This window comes from Poeciliopsis prolifica, unplaced genomic scaffold, assembly GCF_027474105.1.
Source record: "Poeciliopsis prolifica strain line A6 unplaced genomic scaffold, Auburn_PproV2 SCAFFOLD041, whole genome shotgun sequence".
Classification (NCBI taxonomy): domain Eukaryota; kingdom Metazoa; phylum Chordata; class Actinopteri; order Cyprinodontiformes; family Poeciliidae; genus Poeciliopsis; species Poeciliopsis prolifica.
Window position 1 is genome coordinate 3,043,704 of NW_026562416.1, and position 22,125 is coordinate 3,065,828.

A 22,125-nucleotide genomic window follows, 5' to 3' on the forward strand; every position below is an offset into this window, starting at 1 on the left:
TGTCTTAGTTAGTAAATGACAATTAGCGCTCTAGCTATGTGATGAATTGCTTTCCCCTCCCTTTAGAGATACAGCGTGCTTGTGATTAGGGATCCTGAAAACAATAAAAAGAGAGGAGCAGACAAATATGCTTCAGAGCGATAGGAGATTGTAACTGAAAGCACATCTCTCTGTCTGTTCTCCTCGCGAGTAAGAAAGAAAACCTTTTTTGTCTTTCCTGTCTTTGTTAATGTTTGTTTATTAGGTGTTAATCCTAACAACAGGAAACACATGGAATGGGACATCTTTTAAATATCATCTATTTAAAATATGATAAAAACCCTGGAGCATTGGTGGCATCCTTTTCTGAAGGAAAGGATAAAGAAATCATGCTTTACTTTACTCAGATGATAACACCCGTCAAAGGACTGAGGTAGGTATTGATTTGTGTTGAAGCGTACTCAGAATGGCCGGAAGTAAGGCCACCTAAAAAGGAGGACAGTAAAAAATGTGTCATCAAGGACTTGATTACTCATTAAATTCAAGTCATGGATTCCTGGAAAAGATCAGGTCGGATAATGGTACACATTTCAGGAATCAGGATCTCCAACAAGTGGAACAGATGCTGGGTTTGAAGCACTCTTTTGGTACAGTATGTCATCCACAATCACTAGACAAAGTTCAGAGTTTGAATCAAAACAATAAAGTGAAATTGGCTAAAATCTGTGCACAGACTAAATTTAATGGGGTAGTTGCATTGCCTGTTGTTTTCATGTCTGTTAGGATGTCCATTAATCAATTTACAGAGTTCTCTCCATACGAGCATCAGACCAGAAGAAGGTTTCCAGGACCAGCCGTGCGAATTTCTGGATGGACAGGTGAGCCTATACATTTATCTTATAAAGATTTTTAATGAGTTAAGGATATTAGCGGCTGAGTTTGTGGAGTACCAAGGGAAAGGTCAGACTCGGAATCTACACCAGGGATCAACTGGGTGCAGCTGAAGGTCATCAAACGGAAGTGGTCCGAACTCCGCTTCACTGGACCCTACCAAGTCGTGGAAAGGACATCCCACGCGGTCCGACTGAAGGGGAAGGGAGACACTTGGTTCCATTGGAGCCAGTGTGCAGCAGCAGAGGAGCCACAACGTTCACTGCAAGGTGAACAGGAGGATCCACTGTTTCGGCCAGGAGAGTAGCAGGTTTATTCTTGCTATAGGTTTTGGTTCCTGGGTTCAAGGTTTCAAGGCTCGAAAAGGCATAATAATCCTTTTCGGGGTTTCTCCGATTGAATGAGAGGGTATAATCCCTCCCTCACACTCATTGTTATATTGGCATAATAATCCAATATTCAGTGAGCATCGCATATTCAGGTGGACGCCCTGAGGATGGCTGCCCGATAAAATATCGGGTTCATGAAGGAAGGAGTTGCAACTGTTGAACTCTTGCGAACTGTTGCCAACATTTTCTTTTTTTTCCAAGTCTTTTTCCATTTTCCTTCATTTTTTCTAGGATCACCGACGAACTTATATGTTTCTGGAACAGTTTACAAAAGCCACAACTATAATAGAGAAAGAACATTATTGGTTAGCATATAATTTTGTGACTGTTTGTATCTGTATTATTTTTCTTTTCCCTGTTTTCTCCACAGCATTGTTATGTTTTGATGTTGTTACTGTCCTAGGATATTTCACATTATGGTCATTTGTTATGTGCGATTGAATGTTTTTTACTGCTTTTTAGGTGACATGGACACTTTTATGTTTTTTGTGGTTTTGTGATAATGTTCTGTGATGTATTTTTTTTTCTTTTGATTTAACTAAGGTTGGTTGTTTTTCTCTGCAGTATTTTCTGTTTTGTTGTATTCTTTTACTGTAGTTCTTTGTGCAGTGCTCCACCAGCACCACCTCCTTATCGGATGCTTTTTTGTGGTGCTTTGGAAGGTCTGTCTGTCTGATTGTTAATCAGCTCTGCCTCACAGGGCCAATACTCACCTGTGTTTCCTCCCAGGTGAGTATTGGCCCATGTGGTGGGTGATCTCTGGATTAGAGATCAAAAGGAGGAATGTTGAGAATATAAGTTTGGTTGGCATCACTTTAAAGACAGTCAACCTTTATGCATATGAAATATTAGATGTAGCATGAACATTTGAGTAGATTTCAAGTCAGGTAAACTTAGATAAAGATCCAAACTAAAAACAACTGGTGACTCTCTGAACTTACATAAATTTCTAAGGAGGGTTTTGCAGATAGACAGGGTTGCACTCCCTTAAGTGGTCTGCAGGCGCACGGAGTATGTCTGCTAGCAGGACCAATAAATTATTTGGTGTTGGTTTAAGAGTTCAGTGAAACACTAAAGCCTTTAAGACAAGTCTTCTATGTATTAAGATATTTCCTTTAACCATCTGTCTGTCTGTCTGTCTGTCTGTCTGTCTGTCTGTCTGTCTGTCTGTCTGTCTGTCTGTCTGTCTGTCTGTCTGTCTGTCTGTCTGTCTGTCTGTCTGTCTGTCTATCTATCTATCTATCTATCTATCTATCTATCTATCTATCTATCTATCTATCTATCTATCTATCTATCTATCTATCTATCTATCTATCTATATCTATCTATCTATCTATCTATCTATCTATCTATCTATCTTGTAATGGCTAATCTCTAAACGTTAATGAACCATTAAGGGGGAATTTCCAAGAACACACATTTTCAGTCTGAAAGCAGGATTTCATGTTGTTTGTTCTCAAAACTTTTAATACTTTTGCTTACATTTTTACTTTGAAAGCAGGACTTCATGTCTTTCTTCTCAAAACTTGTCATGCATACTCAAAAATCCTTGCACTCAGACATAGTCTCTGCTTGGATTCTCTGCTCACTTAGGAAACATTTTCTGTTTGCTTCTGTAACAAAACTGCATCATCGCCTGGCAACCTTTTAGCCAATAAAATAAAAGTATTGTACTGTGTTTGTTTCCTTCTAAGGGATGAATCCTGCTTGATGACCAAATGTTTTATTTAGCCTTTTTTTTCTCTAATTTTTGATTTGAATTACTTCAAACTGAAGATATTTTATTTCAAAGTCACAACAATGTATGAATTGTTAGTCATCATGGTTGGAGGTGGGGTATATAGAATGACACTGAAGAGGTCAAGGTTATGATCAGATAGGTTATGATGGAGAGGATTTTATAGCCCTGGACACATCATCATGAATGATGCAAAACCAGAAGCTGTGGTCACCAAACACAAGTGGGATGATAATAAATACTCTTTACAAAATGTGAAGTTCAACTTCACAAAAATTTGTAATGAGACCCTGAAGAAGTATTTGAGAAGTGGGAGGAGCTTTCTAATGAAAACAGGTATTTCATCCAGTTTAAGTACACACTTACCTTTACATGTTCTTATAAAAACTGCATTACAGGATTGTTAGTTACCATGGCATCAACTCATACAACTTTGTCTCTGCCACTCTGTAATGTCATTCATCCTACTAGGTCAACTAAGGTAAGCTTTTGTTTCTGTTTAAAAATGTGCATATAATACAAGAGAGCTGTTTGCAGGTGTAAAGATCCTAAAAGCTGTTGAAATGTCAAGTTGTTTGACTCCTCATTTTTCCCTCTGTGCTTCTCCTCCAGAGGACTTTCTGCCCTGTGGTCAGCTACAGGTTTCTATCCTAACAGAGCTGAGAAAGATGGAGAGGAGATCATCTGGGTGTTGGTAAATGCAACAATATCCCCAGTAATGACTTATTATATGGCTGAATTATGTTGATCTTTTGTTTGTTTCACACTGGATGAATTATGAATCATTCATGTTTCTGGTGTCAATGAAGCTGAGAATACATGAAAGCTGATAAATTCAGGAACAGACATGAGCAGAGGGGGCTTGAACACCTGTCTTTCTCACCTTGATGCCCAAAGTGCTTTTAAATTTATGTGTGTCTGGAGGCCTGTTCGTGCTCCTTAACAATAATATTTAACCATGAATAACAATTTAGCTAAATAACTTGATCTGGCTACCTGCCCCCAGTATGGAGTCCGCTAGGGGAAATTAGGTTTTTTTTTTCTTTGCATTACCTCGCAAAACCTTTCGGATTTCCACGCAATACATATTACATTCCCTCCCTTCCATTGAGAAATTATGAGTCAATGTAGTTGATTAAATTCTAAGTCTTACCACCATATATTCCTTTCAAAATGGCTTTAGATTCCTGTCTTCCTATATTCTTTGATGTGTTGACATGGTGAAGCTCATTGCTTGTTCTCCAAAACTTCCCTTTCAATTAAATTCACATTTGTTGTAGGAACACCTGTCAGAAATGGTTCTGTTTCACTTTTCACAGGAAACACACAAGACTACAACACTGACAAAGTGAAAGAAGAAGTTAAGTCTGCTTGTTTGTGAGAGACTCAAAATACATTAATCCTTTATGAACTCATGTAAGACATAAAACCCCCATGAATTAAATAAAAAATTAGAAATATGGACAGTTTTATATTTTATAGGCATTCGTCACTGCCATTCAAAATCCCCTGATTAGATTCTGGATAAAACAGGATAAGAAAAAACAAACTGTCAAATTATAACAGAATAACAACACTGGTAATATTAGCTCTTAGAAACTAAATGATTCTGATCTCAAACTAGAGGCAGATTTATAACTAAGTGGAAAAACATATATAAAAACAGGAAGCAGAGCAGAGATGGTAGAGAAATCCAAACAATACTCATGAGACAAAGGAAGCTAAACAGACAGGAAATAACCTGTACATAAAGTGAACAGAGAAAAATCAGGCTTAGTTAAGAAGTATATCAGTGAGGAGTCAGATCCAGCTTGTGGACTTTTATAACAGGCAGGGGCTACAGAGAAAAACAAATAGTGAGGTCATAAAGTTCCTGCAGAAAAGACATAGACTGTTTCTGCTGCATTTGCTGTTATTAAGCACAAAACCTGGATCTCCACTGTCGACACTGTTTTACAGTTCGTGTGTGCATGTGGGCGTGTGCATGTGGGTGTGTGCATGTGGGCGTGTGAGTGTGTTTCATGCTTTAGTCTCAACAGAAGGACCTTTGGTAACTGCTACTCAATTTATAGTCCAAAGGTGTGAGCAGATCTGAGTTACATTTCATCCAGTTGTGACCCGACCAAGGGGCGGGGTTCCTTTTATTTATAGGACGCACCAGAACACTGATTAAAACATAATAGTTTATTAAACAATTTCTTTAAAACACCTCTCTTTTTTAAAAAACACATTTCAGGCGTACTACTTGGTCCCTGGAAGGGAAAGGGATTCTCTGAAATAAAGACAAATTAAATCATTCCAAAAGAAATAAATGAAACAAAACATGCCATGCAAAAAAAGAAAACAAAAGAATAATAAATCCAATAACAAATAAGCACAGTCTGCAAACAAACAAAACACTTCAAACAATGGAATAATTGCTGATGTCCGATTTCAGAAGCCGCTCACAACAGGACCGAAGGAGTCACGCCCACATATCCAAAATAGCAGCAGGTTCCGTTCTGAACTGCTCACGCCACACTGACAGGACAAGACAGCAGAGCGTCCAAAGCGCTGCAATGCCCACAGCAATTGGTGCCTAAAACAGGAAATACATTACTGTGGATCTAGGAAAAGTAAGTAAAAATGAAAATGGCAGGTAGCTTACCCAGGAGTGGTAGCACAGTTCCCGGAGAGGAAGCGGACCAACAAGTGAGGACTAGATGGAAGCCACACGCCGCAACAATCTCCAGCTGCAACCGCCAATGCCACGCCAGCAAACAATGCTGCAGAAACGCACGGCAGGTATAGCACCAGAACCAAACCACAATCCCAGCCAGATGGTACAAATGGCACTTACGATTTCCAGTAAGCCGATCAAAACCACAGGCCACTCAGTCAGCCAGCATGTAGCAGAGGAGACAAAGACACACGCACCTTGCAGCGGCCTGCCTGGCTATAAAGGCACCTGCCCCGCCCACCAATCAACGGTGCACTTCTTGTTGCACCTGGTATGCAGAGTGAGGAGGGTGAAACACCATCCCACCACACAGTCACTCATAAACTCACATTGATAAACTGAAAACAAACATCAGGGACTGAAAATTAATACAGGAAAATAAGTACACCTTAAACTTAAGGAGTGGTTGACCTCTGATAAAATATATCCATAACGATTCTGTTTTAGTTCTGTGGGGTTCCATGTAGTTTTGTGTTTTTGTTATAAGTTGCGTTGTGATCTTTATTGTTATGTGTGCAGTGTTATGGGTTTTCCCTGACTGACTCTGCTGACTCTCACTCACATGTGAGAGAAATTGACTTCATGACGAGCCATAAATTAATTGTAGATATCTTGAATTGAAGTCTTAAAACTCAATGGCAAATATCAATAGCAAGTGTTTTATACCAGTCAGAATGGAATAAAAATATTTCAGATAAGCATTTTGTTTTCTCAAAATATATTGAGAGATATCTTAATTTAATTACTAATAGTAAAATTATTTCACATATCTGTCTGAAACGTAAGTTCGAGTTTACCAATTTTATGTTAGGACGGCTTGCCATACAACACGCCTCCAGGAAGCAGTCTTTTCTCAATCGTCTTTATTTATTGAAAAAGGTTAACAAACAGTCGTACGGAGACAAAAATCTGAGCAGGCGATACAAAAACATGTGAAACAGAATATGTTTCTGCTTTAGTGTTGGATTATGGCGATCAGCTGGTTTTACAAAGATTCTTGCGCTGAATGACAAAATGGGAAACTTTGTGTTCCTGCTTCTCCTGGGAATCCATAACACTGCAGCTGGTAAGTAGCAGCACAGTTTATTTTTATTTTGTTCGATGTGAACGCTATAAATAATTTTTAAAAGAGAGAATTTTCAGAGTCACGTAAACTTCATAAATTTACAATTAGGCTGCCTTAAACTTCTGATTTACAATAACCAGTCAGTTCAATTTAGGTTTTCCAAACACATATACATTTGAAAAAGCTGATGTTATTTGATATTTGTTAGTTAAGATTTTTTAGTCAATTTCTGCAGGATGATGCAGGAACTAGAGCACAAAAAACCAGAAAACACTGACAGAGGAAGAAAACTGCAATATGGTAAAGTGAAAAAATAGTGGGCCATAAAGAGGTTAAATTATCATAACTATAGATTATCTAATTTATTGTTTCACAAATGAGTAATGAGTACTTAAGACGATTTGGTTGTACATTATTATTTATATTGTTTTAGTTTTTCTTTCTCTTAATTTCAATATCAGCTTATTATTAAGAAAAGATATTTTATAAAGTTACAGCCGAATGTTACCTTTGTAGCAGATCTCCTAATTTAGAAGATATTTAGAACAAACTGAAGATATTTCTGTTGAGATGTTCAGTTAAGTTTTTATCTGCACAAAATTAAGCCAAACTGTATCTCATCTAAAAATACAATACAAATGTTTGAAGTTGCTTCTTTTTGAATCAGGTAGAATTACAGTAGAAACTGTCAAAAATTATTAAATCTAGAAAAGTATTTTGCAGTTTGTTTGTTTTGTTGTTTTTTTTTTTTTGTGCAAATTTTGGTCTGACCCCCATATTAAAAACATGACTGCTTTATTTTTCCTAAACTTGAAGCTAACATAATTCTTGGTAAACTTAAATTGAAGCTTTATGTAAAGTTAAAAAAATAAATAAATAAAAAAACCTAAATATTTTTTATTTCAAATGTAAAACCCTAAAATAAGTCATATCTGCTGATTACTACTTAGAGCTCTATAATTAAAATAAAGAAATGCTAAATAAAGATAGCAGTTTAAAAATAAATATAGTATAAGAATATGTATTAAATACTTAATTCATTAAATGTTTTATGTTTTGTAAATACACCCTTCAAAAATCATCTCATTTGAATGGTCTTTTTATGTAAAGATTGATTATTATTGATTATTATTATTATTATTATTATTATTATTATTATTATTATTATAGATGTTGCTTGGTTTGTCTAAATTTCAGAAAATGTTTATGTTGTTATTGTTTTACAAATTCTCAAATCATTGTCTTTTTTTCAGTGTCCCACTCTATGAAATATTTCTACACTGCATCCTCTAAGGTGCCAAACTTCCCAGAGTTTGTGGCTGTTGCTTCAGTTGATGATGTCCAGATGGTTCACTATGACAGTGACAGCGGGAAAGCAGAGCCCAAGCAAGACTGGATGAGGGAGAACATGGATCCGCTGTACTGGGAAAGAGAAGCTGGAAAATTTCGGCGTCACCAACAAACCTACAAAGCCAGCATTGAAATCTTGAAGCAGCGCTTCAACCAAACAGGAGGTTTGTGTTAATTTGATTAGTTGCTGATCATTTTTGAAGGACACACCGTCATACACAGACAATCACAACAATCCAATATGTAGAGACTGATCAGTGTAATAAATATACTGTAGAATCACAGTTGAAATTTACATTGATCGATGTGACATTTCCTTTATTAGCCAATATAATCACCTATTACATCATTAGTAATAAATATGAATAAAATGATTTAGTAGCAAGACATAAATCTAGAAATGTTTTTTTTAAACACCAGTTATATTATTATCATTATTGTGATAGTCATATCATTAACTATGACAGTTATATCAATATTATCATTAACTACTGATGGTTTTATCAATAGTTAATGAACATTGTATGTTCACGTTGAACATTCAATGTGATATTGAACATTGTATTTATTGAGAAGCCACCATTCTAAGCATTAGGTTCTATTTTCATTGGTGCTTTTTAATTCTATTTAATACTAAAGAATACCTATATCTGAGTTACTCAGAGTAACTCTGTCCTCAACAGGAGGACAACAGGAGAAGATTACAAGGATTGACAGATAAAAAATGTGTTTCTATGGGGAAAAACTGCTGCTAAGAAATGGAAACGGAGTAGAAGATGGAGCTAAATGGGAAGTGAGAGCCTCCACAGATGCAGCTATAATGACATACTGTCTTTGTATCTCCTGAGGTTATAAAATTACGGTTGTTTGTTGTCTTTCTGTACCATAAAACTTCAGCTCTCATGTCCTTGGGTCATAAAACTAGAGTTTCTTGGGACATCTAGACTTTGAAGTTTTGCTCCTGCTAGGTGTCCACTGCTCTCCCAGGCTGGCATCTGTCCTGTGACTGCAGGCATTCTGCTCCTCAAATCGGCCTGCTTCCTGCTGCTCCAGAGACAAAAGAACATCCAAGCAAACAAAGATCTCTCAATCCTTAAAAGTTCCTAATCTTTAATATTTACATTTGTATTTATCTAAAAACCCAACAGATAGGAACATCAGTGACAAAACTACAATGTTCAACTTTCTTGTGTCTTGTTGCTGTCCTGTGTTCACATCTGTGTGTGAATTGGAAATTTCACAAGCACACAGAGTTGACAAGTGACTCTTGTCTTACCGCACAAGTTCCATAGAAAATGAATGGAGTTGAGAATACAACTTCTCCATTGTAACAATTAACGATATCAAATAAACCAATCTTTCCACATTCAGTTACTAGTGGACATTTCTTCATTGGAAAAATATCATCATGGAGACTAATAACTTTAAATACAATACCCTGTTCAAACACACTGACTCAAATTATGTAGATCTGTTTCTTTGTGAATATGTGGTAAACTTAGAATGAAAAGTCAGGACCTAACACAATCCACCTCCTGTCTTTGTTTATCTGGGCAAAAGTGTTTCTTGCATAAAATTCAATGTGGACCAAATAAACCCCAGAGTATTTGAACCCTGCTAAAGGAAACACCTTAACAGAACTTCCCCATGTTCTACCTGGACCTGATAAGCTATCTACACTGTAGCAATTAACATTAGCAAACAAATCTTCAACTTGAAAGTTTATTTTATATCTAAACAGTGGGGAACTCTTAATATCTATTGGTCATAATGGCAAGCAAACTATATTTGATATTATTCTTAATATCTGTCTTGAATTTGGACTTCTGCTACCTCTACCAGTGTTTATGTTTTGGTCATTTAATGTATGTCTCTAAATGTCAATGAAGACATCGCCACCAAACTGGAGAAATCCAAACTCTTGACCAATAAAAGTAAGATCTTCAATTTGTCTGCAAATGTCTTGTTTGTTGAGGATAAATGATATCTGCTGTATGAGTCACTTTTTGACTCTCTGCATTCATTGATTCCATTCAAAACATTTGTTACTAAATTTAGCTTCAGTTTAGGCTGTAGTTGTTAAAATTATGTGAGGTTTTAATGACTTCTGTGTCGCCTTGTGTTCCCAGGTGTTCATGTTTACCAGTGGATGTATGGCTGTGAGTGGGATGAGGAGACCAAAGTGAAAAAAGGCTTTATGCAGTACGGGTATGATGGAGAAGACTTCATAGCCTTTGACCTGAGCACGAAGAAATGGATCGCTCCAACACCTCAAGCTATCATCACCAAAAACAAGTGGGACAATAACATAGGTTGGATTATACATGCAGACACTTTCCTCAACCAGAGATGTCCTGATTGGATAAAGACATATATGATCTATGGCAGAACCTCTCTTATGAGAACAGGTAGAATCAGGTGACCTATTAGTTCACTAAAGAAGTATTCATTTATCTGTAATTGTAATGTTTTGGAAAACAATGAGTATCATACTTTCTTGCTTTAGATGTCATTTATTCTTTATCTTGGCGACTCTGATTTCTTACTTTCTATTTGGCTTATTTATAAGAGATTCCTTCATCTTTAGTCTTACATTACATTTGAAAGAGTTGACAAGTATCATGAGTATTTCTAATCAGCTTATCTGGCTTGGTAATTAAAGTAAAAACAGATTGTTAAAATCAAAATGTCTGACAGAGAAATTCCATTAGATCAAAAAAGCATAACATTCCTGAACTCTTAAACTTTGTTTTTTTTCTCATAATAGATAAACCCTCAGTCTCTTTCCTCCAGAAGTCGTCTTCCTCTCCAATCAGCTGCTTTGCTACGGGTTTCTATCCTAACAAGGCTGAAATGTTCTGGAGGAAAGATGGAGAGGAGATTCATGTTGGTGTGGACAAAGGAGAGATCCTCCCTAACAATGATGGGTCATTCCAGATGAGTGTTGATCTGGATCTGCCATCTGTTTCATCTGAAGACTGGAACAAGTATGACTGTGTGTTTCAGCTGTCAGGTGTCGATGAAGACATCGTCACCAAACTGGAGAAAAACAAAATCTTGACCAATGAATGTAAGACCTTTATCAAAATTGTGGATGAACCAAAAATTACTTAAGTAATTTAGTTGACTTTACAAGATTTTTGCAGACAATTTAATTGGTTAAAACAGAAACTGTTTAACCTATTAAATGTCATTTTAAGTATTGGTTTCGTAAGTAAAACCATATAATATCTAAAGTATTTAACCTGCCCATGTACTTATAACTAATGCTAAATCTAAGACCTTTTCTTTAAAATAATTTCTTAATTTCTAAAGGAAAGTGAAATAATTTCAAGTAATTATAGGTTCAAAGTTTTTAGCAGCAGCAGTGCAGACTTGTACATTTTATATAAATTATTAACAAATTGAGGTAGCATGGCACATGATTGCTGTTTGGTTAAGAAATAAAATGTCCAGTAATGTTTTGGTTTGTGATTTATTTCTCAGGGAATTGGATCACAGTAATCACCACTGGAGCAGTGATTATTGCTGCTGTTGTTGTCGCTGCGGTTGGAGTCATTTTCAGAAAGCCAATCAGTGAGAAAATATTCAGTGAGTTTTTTTTTTATCATTTAATCCTGAATCCATGTTATTGTGCAGATTACATTTTGGACACTAGTATAAGAATCATTAATATATATTAGATATATTAATGATTATATATTAGAATGATTATATATTAGAATTTCAGGTTGAAGTGGCAAACAAAAGGTGGTTATTCTGCAAACTAAAAATATTTTTTTCTTTTTACAGAAGCCAAGTGGCTTCCAACTCGTAAGTAAAACGCATTTCATAATTTTCTCCAAAATTTAAAATGTGTGATGCAGTCCAAAGATTTATTAATAATGTTGTTTTTTATGTTGTGTAAAACAAAATATCGGCTAACACTTTATTTCTCCTTTCACAGCAGTCAGTATCCGTGAAGTCCAAGAAATAATGATTCCCAAACAAAATGGATCATCGGCATCATGCACACAGTGAGTTGTGCTGATCAGAGCCGTTCAAAATAATGTTTGAGTTTTATTTACATCTCTGACAGTGTTGGTCTAAAAGAAATATTCATATCCAGTGTTTGAAATCACTTTAATTTATAGGTCAAGTGTTTTAGATGAATTTGAGTGACATCATATTAGACGTCATATAGAAATGTCATAAATCTTCACACATGCAGATAAATAATGTTAACTGGAAGAAACTGTGAATCAAAATGAACAAAATATCAAGGTTCAAAAATATTCTTGATGCATTAATGAATCTTTATTTTTTACTTGTTTACAGAAAATATAATTTTTATGTCTTGTTCTGGTTTGTGTAAAATGTTATTTTCATTGAAACATTTTCATATTTTCCTCTGCAAACAGGGAGATTATGTGATCAATGTTTTAAATCAGATTGTTTTAAACAAGGTTCAGACATTAGCAAACTGAAGAGTGAGTTTCATAGTTTGAGGTTTTATTTCTGATAAATTGTTGAAAAGTTTGTCAACTGAACAAAAATGTTTAAAAAAATAGGTTTTTGGAAACCTTTACTGTTTATGAAGCAAGTTCTTTCTGTCGTCAGAGGTTCCTGTAAATATTTGAATAATAATTATTGATGAGACAAATTTAAATAATAAAATACAGTCACACATAACTTTGTCTTGTACAAAGTAATTTTCGTTGTAGTCTGACAAGTTAAAAACATTGAATTTATATCTGTAGGTAATTTGGTGCTGATCATTCATGATGTTTAAATTTGTGATTAAAATACGTCGTGTCCAGAATATTCCTTCTTTCTCATCAAGAAAGAGACGGACGCCAGCTTAAGGACCAGGAGGCATTAAAAAATTAAAGGACTTCAGATATTCTGTTGTTGTTGTTGTTAAAGTGACTTTAGTGTTTATCTGGTTTGATCTGGTAAATTAGCATTAGCATCAGTCATTTAACCTTCTGCATGTTATATTTCTTTTTGTATGACTTTCAGGTCATATTTCACTGCATGCTGTTCTTCATACTAATGTGTTAATTTATGTTTACAAAGTTTTATATCAGAATAAAGTGACATATATAATCAATGAATCTGTTAAGAAACACAAAAAGGCAGTTACATTATTTTGTCCATCATGTAAATATTTTACTTGTTTTACTTTGTGAGTTTTTTTCTCTATTTGTTTTATTTAATGATCTAATTGTGATCCTCAAATAATTTCTTTTGCTGTTTGTTCTTCAGTATATTTGTTACTTGTGTTTTGAAAAGTATTTTTATCTTATGCTGACTTTTACATTTTGTCTTTAGTCGTGATTAATAAAAAACTGGTTAAGGTAACATTGCTTTATTTTGCATTGAATATTAAATTAAATTTCTTTTTTCTGAAGCCAATGATTATGCAATGTGGAAACTTTACAATACATTATGCTTTTATTTGAGAATCTTACCATTTACCTCTTCAGAGGGTTCAGTCCATCACTTCCTTCAATATTATGACTTTGGTCTCAAAGTAAATAATTCTGGCTTCTGATGTTCAGTGTGAACTTGTTGGTTTATTAAATCCTCTGTTAGATTTGTTAAATAAATGTCTTAGTGCCAATGTTTTCTCAATCTAAACACCAAAAGCACAACTTGATAATCAGCAACCAGGATAAAACTTATTTCTCTAGGAGATATTGGGAAGTGATGAGTGATGTTCCTTCACCCCAAGGGAGAAACGTCACAACTTGTTGGATTGAATTGTTAATGGGAACCACAGAGAAGTTAAAACCATAAGTTAGACGGAAGAAAATGAGTGACACAGCAAAAGAAAAAGGGAGGAGACCATGTATTAGAATAAAGAAAGAAGATATTATATCGAGGGTTAGATTTGGTCACACTGGTTTAAATAACACACTTAAAATAATCTCCAAACATACTACAGGTTGTATTTATTGTGGCCAAATGGAAACAATAGAACATATTGTCTTTAGAAATTAAAATAAGAATAAAAGAAAATTAGAGGTATCCAGCAAAAAGAATTTTTACATAAAAAAAAAAAATGTCGGTAACAAAAATATGTAATTTCATTCTACTGGCTGTGTATTTCAACATTTATTGTACTTAATTTAGGAGCAGCATTTATATTCAGTGAAATTTAGGTGAACATCAATTGTTGAAAAGCTTAATGTACCAAACATGATATTTCTCCATTGTTACCAACAAAAAAACATGGGTAAGAGGCAAAGAGGAAGATAATATTTGAGAAAGATTTAGATTTGATCATACAGGTTTGAACTGCAGTCTGAACACAATGGGAAAGCATAAGGGGCTTCAATGTGTTTTGAAAAGTGTTTTTATCTTATGCTGACTTTTACATTTTGTCTCTAGTTGTGATTAATAAAACAGTGGTCAAGGTAATATTACAACTGACCAATAAAATAGAAACATGGACTAAATGACGACAAAGATGCAAGTTGGTTAATTAAGAAAGAATTTATGGATTGTATAAAACATCAAAAAAATACATATTTATTACGTTTTGTGAGCAAAACGTACAGTTTAATTTGGTTGAATTACATCGTTTAAATTCTTTTCAGCTTCTTATAAAATCTGAACTTTGACGTTAAAAACAATTCTGGTTCATACTCCAATCCAACAGGTGGCGGTAGTGCACTGTTGAAACCATTTGCAAACCGCCAGAAAAATCTAAGAAGAAGCGGAAACGAAGAAGACGATCTTTTCCTTCAAAACAAACAAAAACAAAATTTGTCGACTAAGAAAAAGTTTCTTTTTAGAGACACCTAAATGCGATCATTTTTTAAATTAATAAACAGATCTTATAAAATAGAAACGGAAATGTTTCCAACCCCTTGCACTAATAAGCACCAGATATAAATGTTTAAATGCTTTTCTTCGTGTTCCTGTTTCTTCTTGGGCTACAAAAACGTGATGGCAGGTGAGTCACACATTTGATCATATCAGACCAAAACAGCGTTTATGGGTCACTGTAGTCAGCTTAGAAAAACATTCATGGTATTCATGGTATTCATGGTATTCATGGTATTTATGTTTACTGGAGCTTTCAAAGTGAAAGTGAAAGCAGTCAAAACAAATACATTTAAAAATTGTAATCTAGGTGAGACTTTCTTGTAGGATTTCAGAATGAAAGCCTCACAAACACGGTGCAGTTGTTCATGTAAATCATTTAACAAGAAAGCTTCCGGCTTTCTTTGTCTGATTTCTGTCCAGAGTATCGTCTATAGATGTCACTATAACATCTGATGTGTCATTTCAGTAAATGAGTGATCCTGTTGCCTTTATGTAACCACAGATACTGAAAATTATTTCAAAAAGTAACAGTCTTTCTCAGTTTTATTTAATCCAGATTACCTGTGTGTAGACTACCCCATCTATAATATATTACTGTAAGGTTTCATGTTTTTGATGCAGAATTTAATTATTAACTCTGTAAGCACTGTCCATCTGCCTATGAATAGTCACCACATCAATATCCAGAGTAAAAGCAAACTGTCTGTTATCTCAAGTTGCTTTATACCCTGATTAAAAGCACAGCATTTATAAAGTCGCTGCAACATTACCAAACATATCTGATGAGGAAATTTCAAATTAAAGTCACCTGAATATGTGAATAACATCAATTGTTATCAATGATTTGTAACTCTAGTAAAAGGCAGCTATTGGTTAGTATCAGCTATTGTTTGTACTAGAGCTGCATGATCTATTATGAATATATTGTTATTATAATATCATTATGTCCAGTGTTTATATTGTAAAGTACTGTCTGAAGAGCAATAGTTGCTGGATGATTTTAAGAGTTTCTAAGTTGTACTTTCATGCAGATGTAATTTTAATCAGTTGAACAGAGTTTTATGTCAGCAAGAGTTCAAACCTGCTGACACCAATGACATTGTCAAAAACGTTAGAAGTCGCATAGAGTAGGAGGCACAGGTTAGAAAGAGAGGAAAGGAGAAAATAGATATTTATGGCTCCTGATATTGTCATCACAATATTTACTAATATTGCCACTGCAAGAGTTTTAATACTGTGCAGGTTATAGAATTCAAAATGTATATATGTCAAAAACTGTTCATGTAAAACTTCAAAATTTGTACCATACCCAACATTGGCTGTCACAAATGAGTCGTGTTATTTCAAAATTTACTGTAGTTCTTAGCTAATGAACATGAGCTCACTATTTGAAAAGGCATTTGTTAGTAATTATATGTCCTGGATGTATAGTTTCTTGTAGTTTCAGGGCTGCCTCTCATATTAATGATGTCTTCTCTGCTGAGAGTGTCGTCTCTTCTGCTTTTGTTGGGGCAGCAGCATCAGAACCCAGGAACCTTAAACGGCACAAGAACCTGATAAAGAAGGCTGGTTATATGGTATTTTAATGAAGAGTGTTTTGTCACTCTGGATTTAGTTGAGATAAAAATAAACAAGCAAAAATTTATTTCCAACAAATTGTAATATGTTTAAAAATGGTCAAAGCAATGTAGCAATAACCTTGATTTAATTACTTCATTAATTTATTTAATCTTTTTAAATTTATTTTAAAATTTTCTGTTAGGATCAAAGGATAGCCTTTTGGTTTCATGAAGTGACTTGTGAAGGTTGTTGGTTCATGGAATTTTTACATCGAAACTGAACCATGTAAAAATTTAGTTGGCTTAAAATTGCTTTGGACAGAAAAATAATCATGAATTTATAAAATTAGATATGTTTTTGATGTCAGTTTTATGTCAGAATATGATACCTTGAGTTTAAATTAGTTATGAGTCATACTGGAGTTGAAATTGTAAAATATTCAGAAATGTGCTTTTTCTTACAGTGACCCACTCTCTGAAGTATTTCTACACGGCATCTTCCAGAATACCAAACTTTCCATCCTACGTCTCTGTTGGATTTGTGGATGAAGTTCAGATAAATTACTGTGACAACATCATCAACAAAAAAACATCCCTAAACAGGACTGGATGAATGACCTGAGATCAGAATATCCAAAACTACTGGGAGGAGGAAACGGAGACATGTCTGGCTAAACAGCGAACCTTAAAAAAAAACCTAGAAATTGCAAAACAACGCTACAACCAGAGCGGAGGTTTGTTTATGAAGGTTTTATGAATTAGTTTGTCACAATAAAATCCACATTTAGGGTATTTAATAAATTGTATTTAAACACTCGGGTTAAATAAAGTCTCTCTCTGTCTCAGGAGTGCCCATCTTCAGCAGATGTATGGCTGTGAATGGGACAATGAAACTGGAGAGGTCAAAGGTTATGATCAGTTTGGCTATGATGGAGAAGATTTTATTGCACTGGACCAGGAAGGAGAATCATGGATCGCTCCTAAACCACAAGCTTTCAACACCAAACACAATTGGGAAAATAACAGAGTTGCACAGAAACTTGAGAAGATCTATTTAACTCAAACATGTGTTGAGTGGCTGATGATGTATGTGAGATATGGGAGCAGCTCACTGATGAAAACAGGTACTGCAACAGAGCATGACATGAAACATTAAGTAGTGTAAACTACACAACTATGTTTGTGTATTAACAAAAACTGCGCCACGGTTAACCATGTAAATACTGGCCTGGGTATTTACTACATTGTCATGTCACTGATGTTTTCTATGATAAATCTGCAGAAAGTAACTTTTACAAAGTATGTTTTTTACTTATTTATTGAAAAAAAGCAGGAGCAGAGCAGTCATCTTCTCTGAGTGTGGACCAAAAGGTTGGACAAAATCATGTGCGACTTTTTATTTCTCTCCCAAACTTTGAATGGAAACTGATGATCGTTATGCTCATGTTGGATAGCTGCACATATCGGAGTCAAATGTTAACTGCAGTTGTGCTGCTGGAGCATCATAAACTGAACCTGTTATAAATGGATCATCTTTGATTACAGCCACATGCTGCTCCTCTGATTTGACGTTTTGCAGGATGTTATATTCATTGCTTTAAAGGTCCATAAATGGTCCTTTTTGAACCAGATACTATCAAATAGTAACTAAATCTATGAAATAACAATTGCTACTCAAATTGTTACTTATTAAATTACAATATTCCAGAAGTCATAAGCAAATTCTTGTTGAACCCAAAACAAATTCTCAACGCTCCTTGTGGTTTTGCTGTCATCTGAACAAAAACACAATTCAGTAAAAAACAATCAGTCAGAACCAGGGGGAGGATCTTAGCGCAATCAATCACCCTGTGTACGTGCTGCTCACACCTTGTCTTTTTCTCTGTTATGCTACAGTATCTCATGAATGCTTGGTTGTTTTTGGTGGAGTAGGTTGTTTTTTCCACTGATTATCTGTCCCATACCCAGGGGCACCACCAGGAATCTTGGGCCCCATGACGAAAACTTTAATCGGGCCCCTCCCTGCATAATTATTATTGTTAAAGTTTCTTGAATCTATCTGACCCATCAAAAGCATCACAATTTTAAAGGCTTGCAACTGCCTTGCTTTCTTTGGTCCAATACTGATACTAGCACAATATTTGCTACTAGTGAATTTATATGCAACAGTCCACAAAAAAATACAGCAAATAGGCTGCTTACATTTTTTATTATTAGTTTTAGCTCATTGAAATCTCTTCCGACTTGCAACAGTCACAGACAACGTGCAAAATATACATACAACAATCCCGACTTCTCAAAAAAATGCTATGTAGTTGCATTTTATTCAAGCTGCAGTTTATAACTTTAATAAAAAATATGTTTTCTCTATATTTGTTAAAGCTGTCACCATGTTGTGACAGTAATCTGTGAAAAAAATCACCAGCTTCTATCTGAACTTCTATCGCTTCTAATGCAACGTTTTGTTTTTTCTCAAATATAAAACAGGGAGAAGGCAGAGAAGCTCTTTTTTTCACAAAATAGGAATTATACTGTACTGTCACAACGTAGTTACAGTTTTAACCAATATGTATAAGTACCAGACTGCAGTTTTAACTTCCCTTATAATAACTACAAGTGTTTAATTTATCTTCAGATCTTCCCTCAGTGTCTCTCCTCCAGAGGAATGGCTCCTCTGCAGTCTGCTGCCACGCTACAAGATTTTATCCTAACAGAGCTGAGATGTTCTGGAGGAAAGATGGAAAAGAGATTCATGATGGTTTGGTTAAAGGAGAGATCCCCCAACAATGATGGGACCTTCCAGATGAGCATTTATGTGAATCTTTCATTGTTCCGTCTCCTGACTGGGCAAAGTATGAATGCGTGTTTCAGTTCTGGTTTTAAAGAGAATATTGTCACCAGACTGGAGAGAAGGAACATCAGGACAAACGAAGGTGAGGACAAAGTGAAAACTAAAAACTCAACAAATGCTATTTAGTCATGTAGATTCTTTACGGTAAAATTCAGTTTTACTTCTCGTTCATAATCACATGTTCCTATTTGGAAGACAAACTAAAAGTTACAACTACAGTAAATGTATTCAAAAAAATGAAATAGCAAATAGTTGCAGTATTGACAGTCTTACTGGTTGTAACTTTTGCACATGAGTGTTGAGCACACAGGTTTTTATTTTTGTCTTGTTTCTCTCCTCAGTAAATTTGACCACTTCACTCATCGCTGCTGCTGCTGTGGTTCTGATGATTCTGGTTCTGGTCATTGCTGTGATTGTAATTCTTTGTCCAATAAAGAACAATGGTAAGAAAGCAATATATTGTTTAATTTTAGACATGTGGACCTTATCAATAGTCTATATGTTACTCTGCTTCATTAGGTAAAAAATGACCAAACGGAAATAGAGTGAGGAGAAAATGACCCGGGCATCGCAGGAGAAAATAAACTTTTCATAGTTTATGTGAGATAGTCCAACATGTCTTAGCAGGACATTTGTTGAATGTGTATAAAATAGGAAATGTCTAGTTAGAATAACTCATAAACTCTAATTGTTTTCAACATTAATAAATGTGGAAAATGAGCTTCAGTAAAACTTAAAGGTGCTTTCAAACACAGATAGTACTGAGGTACCAATGGGTCTATTTTCTGATATCCAGGGCTTGTCAAGTGTAATTACATATTTTTATAGTCAGAACAAGCCAGTGGTGCAAAATGTGCATGTGCCTCATGGGGGCGCTGCGCTAGAGGGACGTCAAATTAAAGTAAAGATTATTTTTCTGAGAGGGCCTTCAGAAACAATGTGAACATATAAGTTAAATCTAAAAACTTGACAAAAATTTATTTTGCTTCTGAAAATAAAAAAAAACTATTTAACATTTGAATTTTTTCTAGTCACTCAATATATCACGCCTGAGACTTCACCTTTCCAAGCCAATGCTTCATCAGACACACAAAGGTAAAGTCCAATTGTTGCAGCTTGTTTCTGTTTCATTTGCTCTGATATATATGACTCACACAGCAAATGCAACAAATGCTATTTAGTCATGTAGATTTTTCTTTACGGTAAAATTCAGTTTTACTTCTCGTCATAATTATGTTCCTATTTGGAAGACAAACTAAAAGTTACAACTACAGTAAATGTATTCAGAAAAATGAAATAGCAAATAGATGCAGTATTGACAGTCTTACTGGTTGTAACTTTTGCACATGAGTGTTGAGCACACAGGTTTTTATTTTTGCCTTGTTTCTCTCCTCAGTAAATTTGACCACTTCACTCATCGCTGCTGCTGCTGTGGCTCTAAAACAACAATCTGTTGTTTTAGATGGAGGCTGAGTTCTAAACATATTAGAGACTCACAGTTTTTGAACTGGGAGGAAGTCGGAGAGAACCTGTCAGAAAGCCCACAAGCTTGGATTCGACCTGGAAGACTTGTTTTTCTTTTAATCAATATATGTGATGTAAAAAAAATATTTTATATATATTGCCTTTATTTTTGCTTAAGCTGAACTCATTTGATAAGTGTAGAAAAACCCAGAACCTCCTGAATGTCCAGAAGAGGAAGAAATTCTTTACCATTAAAAACTCTGAGTTGCAGAAGACAAAGCAATGATGAGATATTTCTGTTAGATCTTATAATGACGGGTTTGGAGAACGACTGATGTGTATCAATACCATGTATTCCTCAGTGGGAGAAAGCTGCGTTTTGGTGCCAGCTTCTCGCTCATTACAAGTAAAAAACATCTTAATAATGAAACTCTTTTATTTGGCATTACTTTGCAGCTGCATGTCAGAATTTTTCTCAAAGTGAGCAGCTTCTTGTTGCAAGGCAACAATAGTTTTCCCACTATATGTAGAAAAAACACCATCAATCAATAAAGACAGAACATTTAATGACCTATTTAGACAATTTATCTGAAAAATGTTTTTTTGTTGGGTTATACTTTGATCTATATGTACAGCACTTTTGTAAAAGTAACATAGGTACTTGTTTGTGACTTTGTGTTTGCAGAACACACAATACCGCCTCTTTAATAAATAATAGTTGATGACGTTGCAGTTGTTATGCTTTCCCTCTAGTTTCATTCTTCTTCCTTTAGTGGAGAAATTAAATGGATTATTTTGGATGTCTTTTGGATGACAAGCAAAAGTGGATCTATCTTTATGTTTGTGTTTTCGGTCCTACTGCTTGTGCAGCTCAGTGCTGTAACAGGTAAGTTATTAATCCTGCAATTATTAAATTACATGATCAGGGTTTAAAGTTTCTAGATTCTTCTGTTTGCAACAGAAGGTGGCTGAAAGTGTAAAGACTGTTTTGTTATGAATGACTCCAGTTCAAGGATCAATTCACAAGTTGTTTAAAAATATTTTTATGCAGTTGTGTTTCTGTCATGGTGGCTGGAAAGGGAGGCTCTGGAGTTGTGTTGACTCTACTATGTCCATAATCAGGCATTGCTGTTAATTACAATGCAGCTCAGCTGCTGCAGATCTGCCACCAGCTCTTCCTGGGGTGTCAACAGTTTCTAAACATTTATGTTGCTGCATTAGACCAAAAGTTATAGCAGGAAATATCCACCACCAGACAGAAAATGACCTACTCAGCACTGTCATGTAAATTTACTGAAGTCAA

At 35.0% G+C, this 22,125-nt stretch overlaps 3 protein-coding genes and 1 pseudogene across 4 annotated transcripts in view; 3 read left to right on the top strand and 1 right to left on the bottom strand.

Annotated features, from left to right (window-relative positions):
• The window catches only part of LOC129375864 (tripartite motif-containing protein 16-like), a 198,407-nt gene that overhangs the window by 158,880 nt on the left and 17,402 nt on the right, over window positions 1–22,125 (bottom strand). The window lies entirely within an intron of this gene.
• LOC129375880 (H-2 class I histocompatibility antigen, Q9 alpha chain-like) overlaps window positions 1–22,125 on the top strand; it is a 51,308-nt gene that overhangs the window by 26,258 nt on the left and 2,925 nt on the right. The gene's annotated exons all lie outside the window — the stretch shown is intronic.
• On the top strand, window positions 6,595–13,409 carry LOC129375871 (major histocompatibility complex class I-related gene protein-like). Of its 2 annotated transcripts, none has more exons than XM_055055241.1 (8): window positions 6,595–6,782; window positions 8,036–8,296; window positions 10,262–10,540; window positions 10,900–11,202; window positions 11,619–11,723; window positions 11,925–11,945; window positions 12,079–12,148; window positions 12,955–13,409. In XM_055055241.1, the coding sequence occupies exons 1-8, from the start codon at window positions 6,731–6,733 to the stop codon at window positions 12,974–12,976; spliced, it is 1,113 nt and encodes a 370-aa protein (XP_054911216.1). In that variant the 5' UTR covers window positions 6,595–6,730; the 3' UTR covers window positions 12,977–13,409. The 2 variants fall into 2 exon arrangements, with proteins under 2 accessions (XP_054911216.1, XP_054911215.1); XM_055055240.1 differs by having other exon boundaries at window positions 12,959–13,409.
• On the top strand, window positions 17,125–21,548 carry LOC129375879 (H-2 class I histocompatibility antigen, alpha chain-like; annotated as a pseudogene).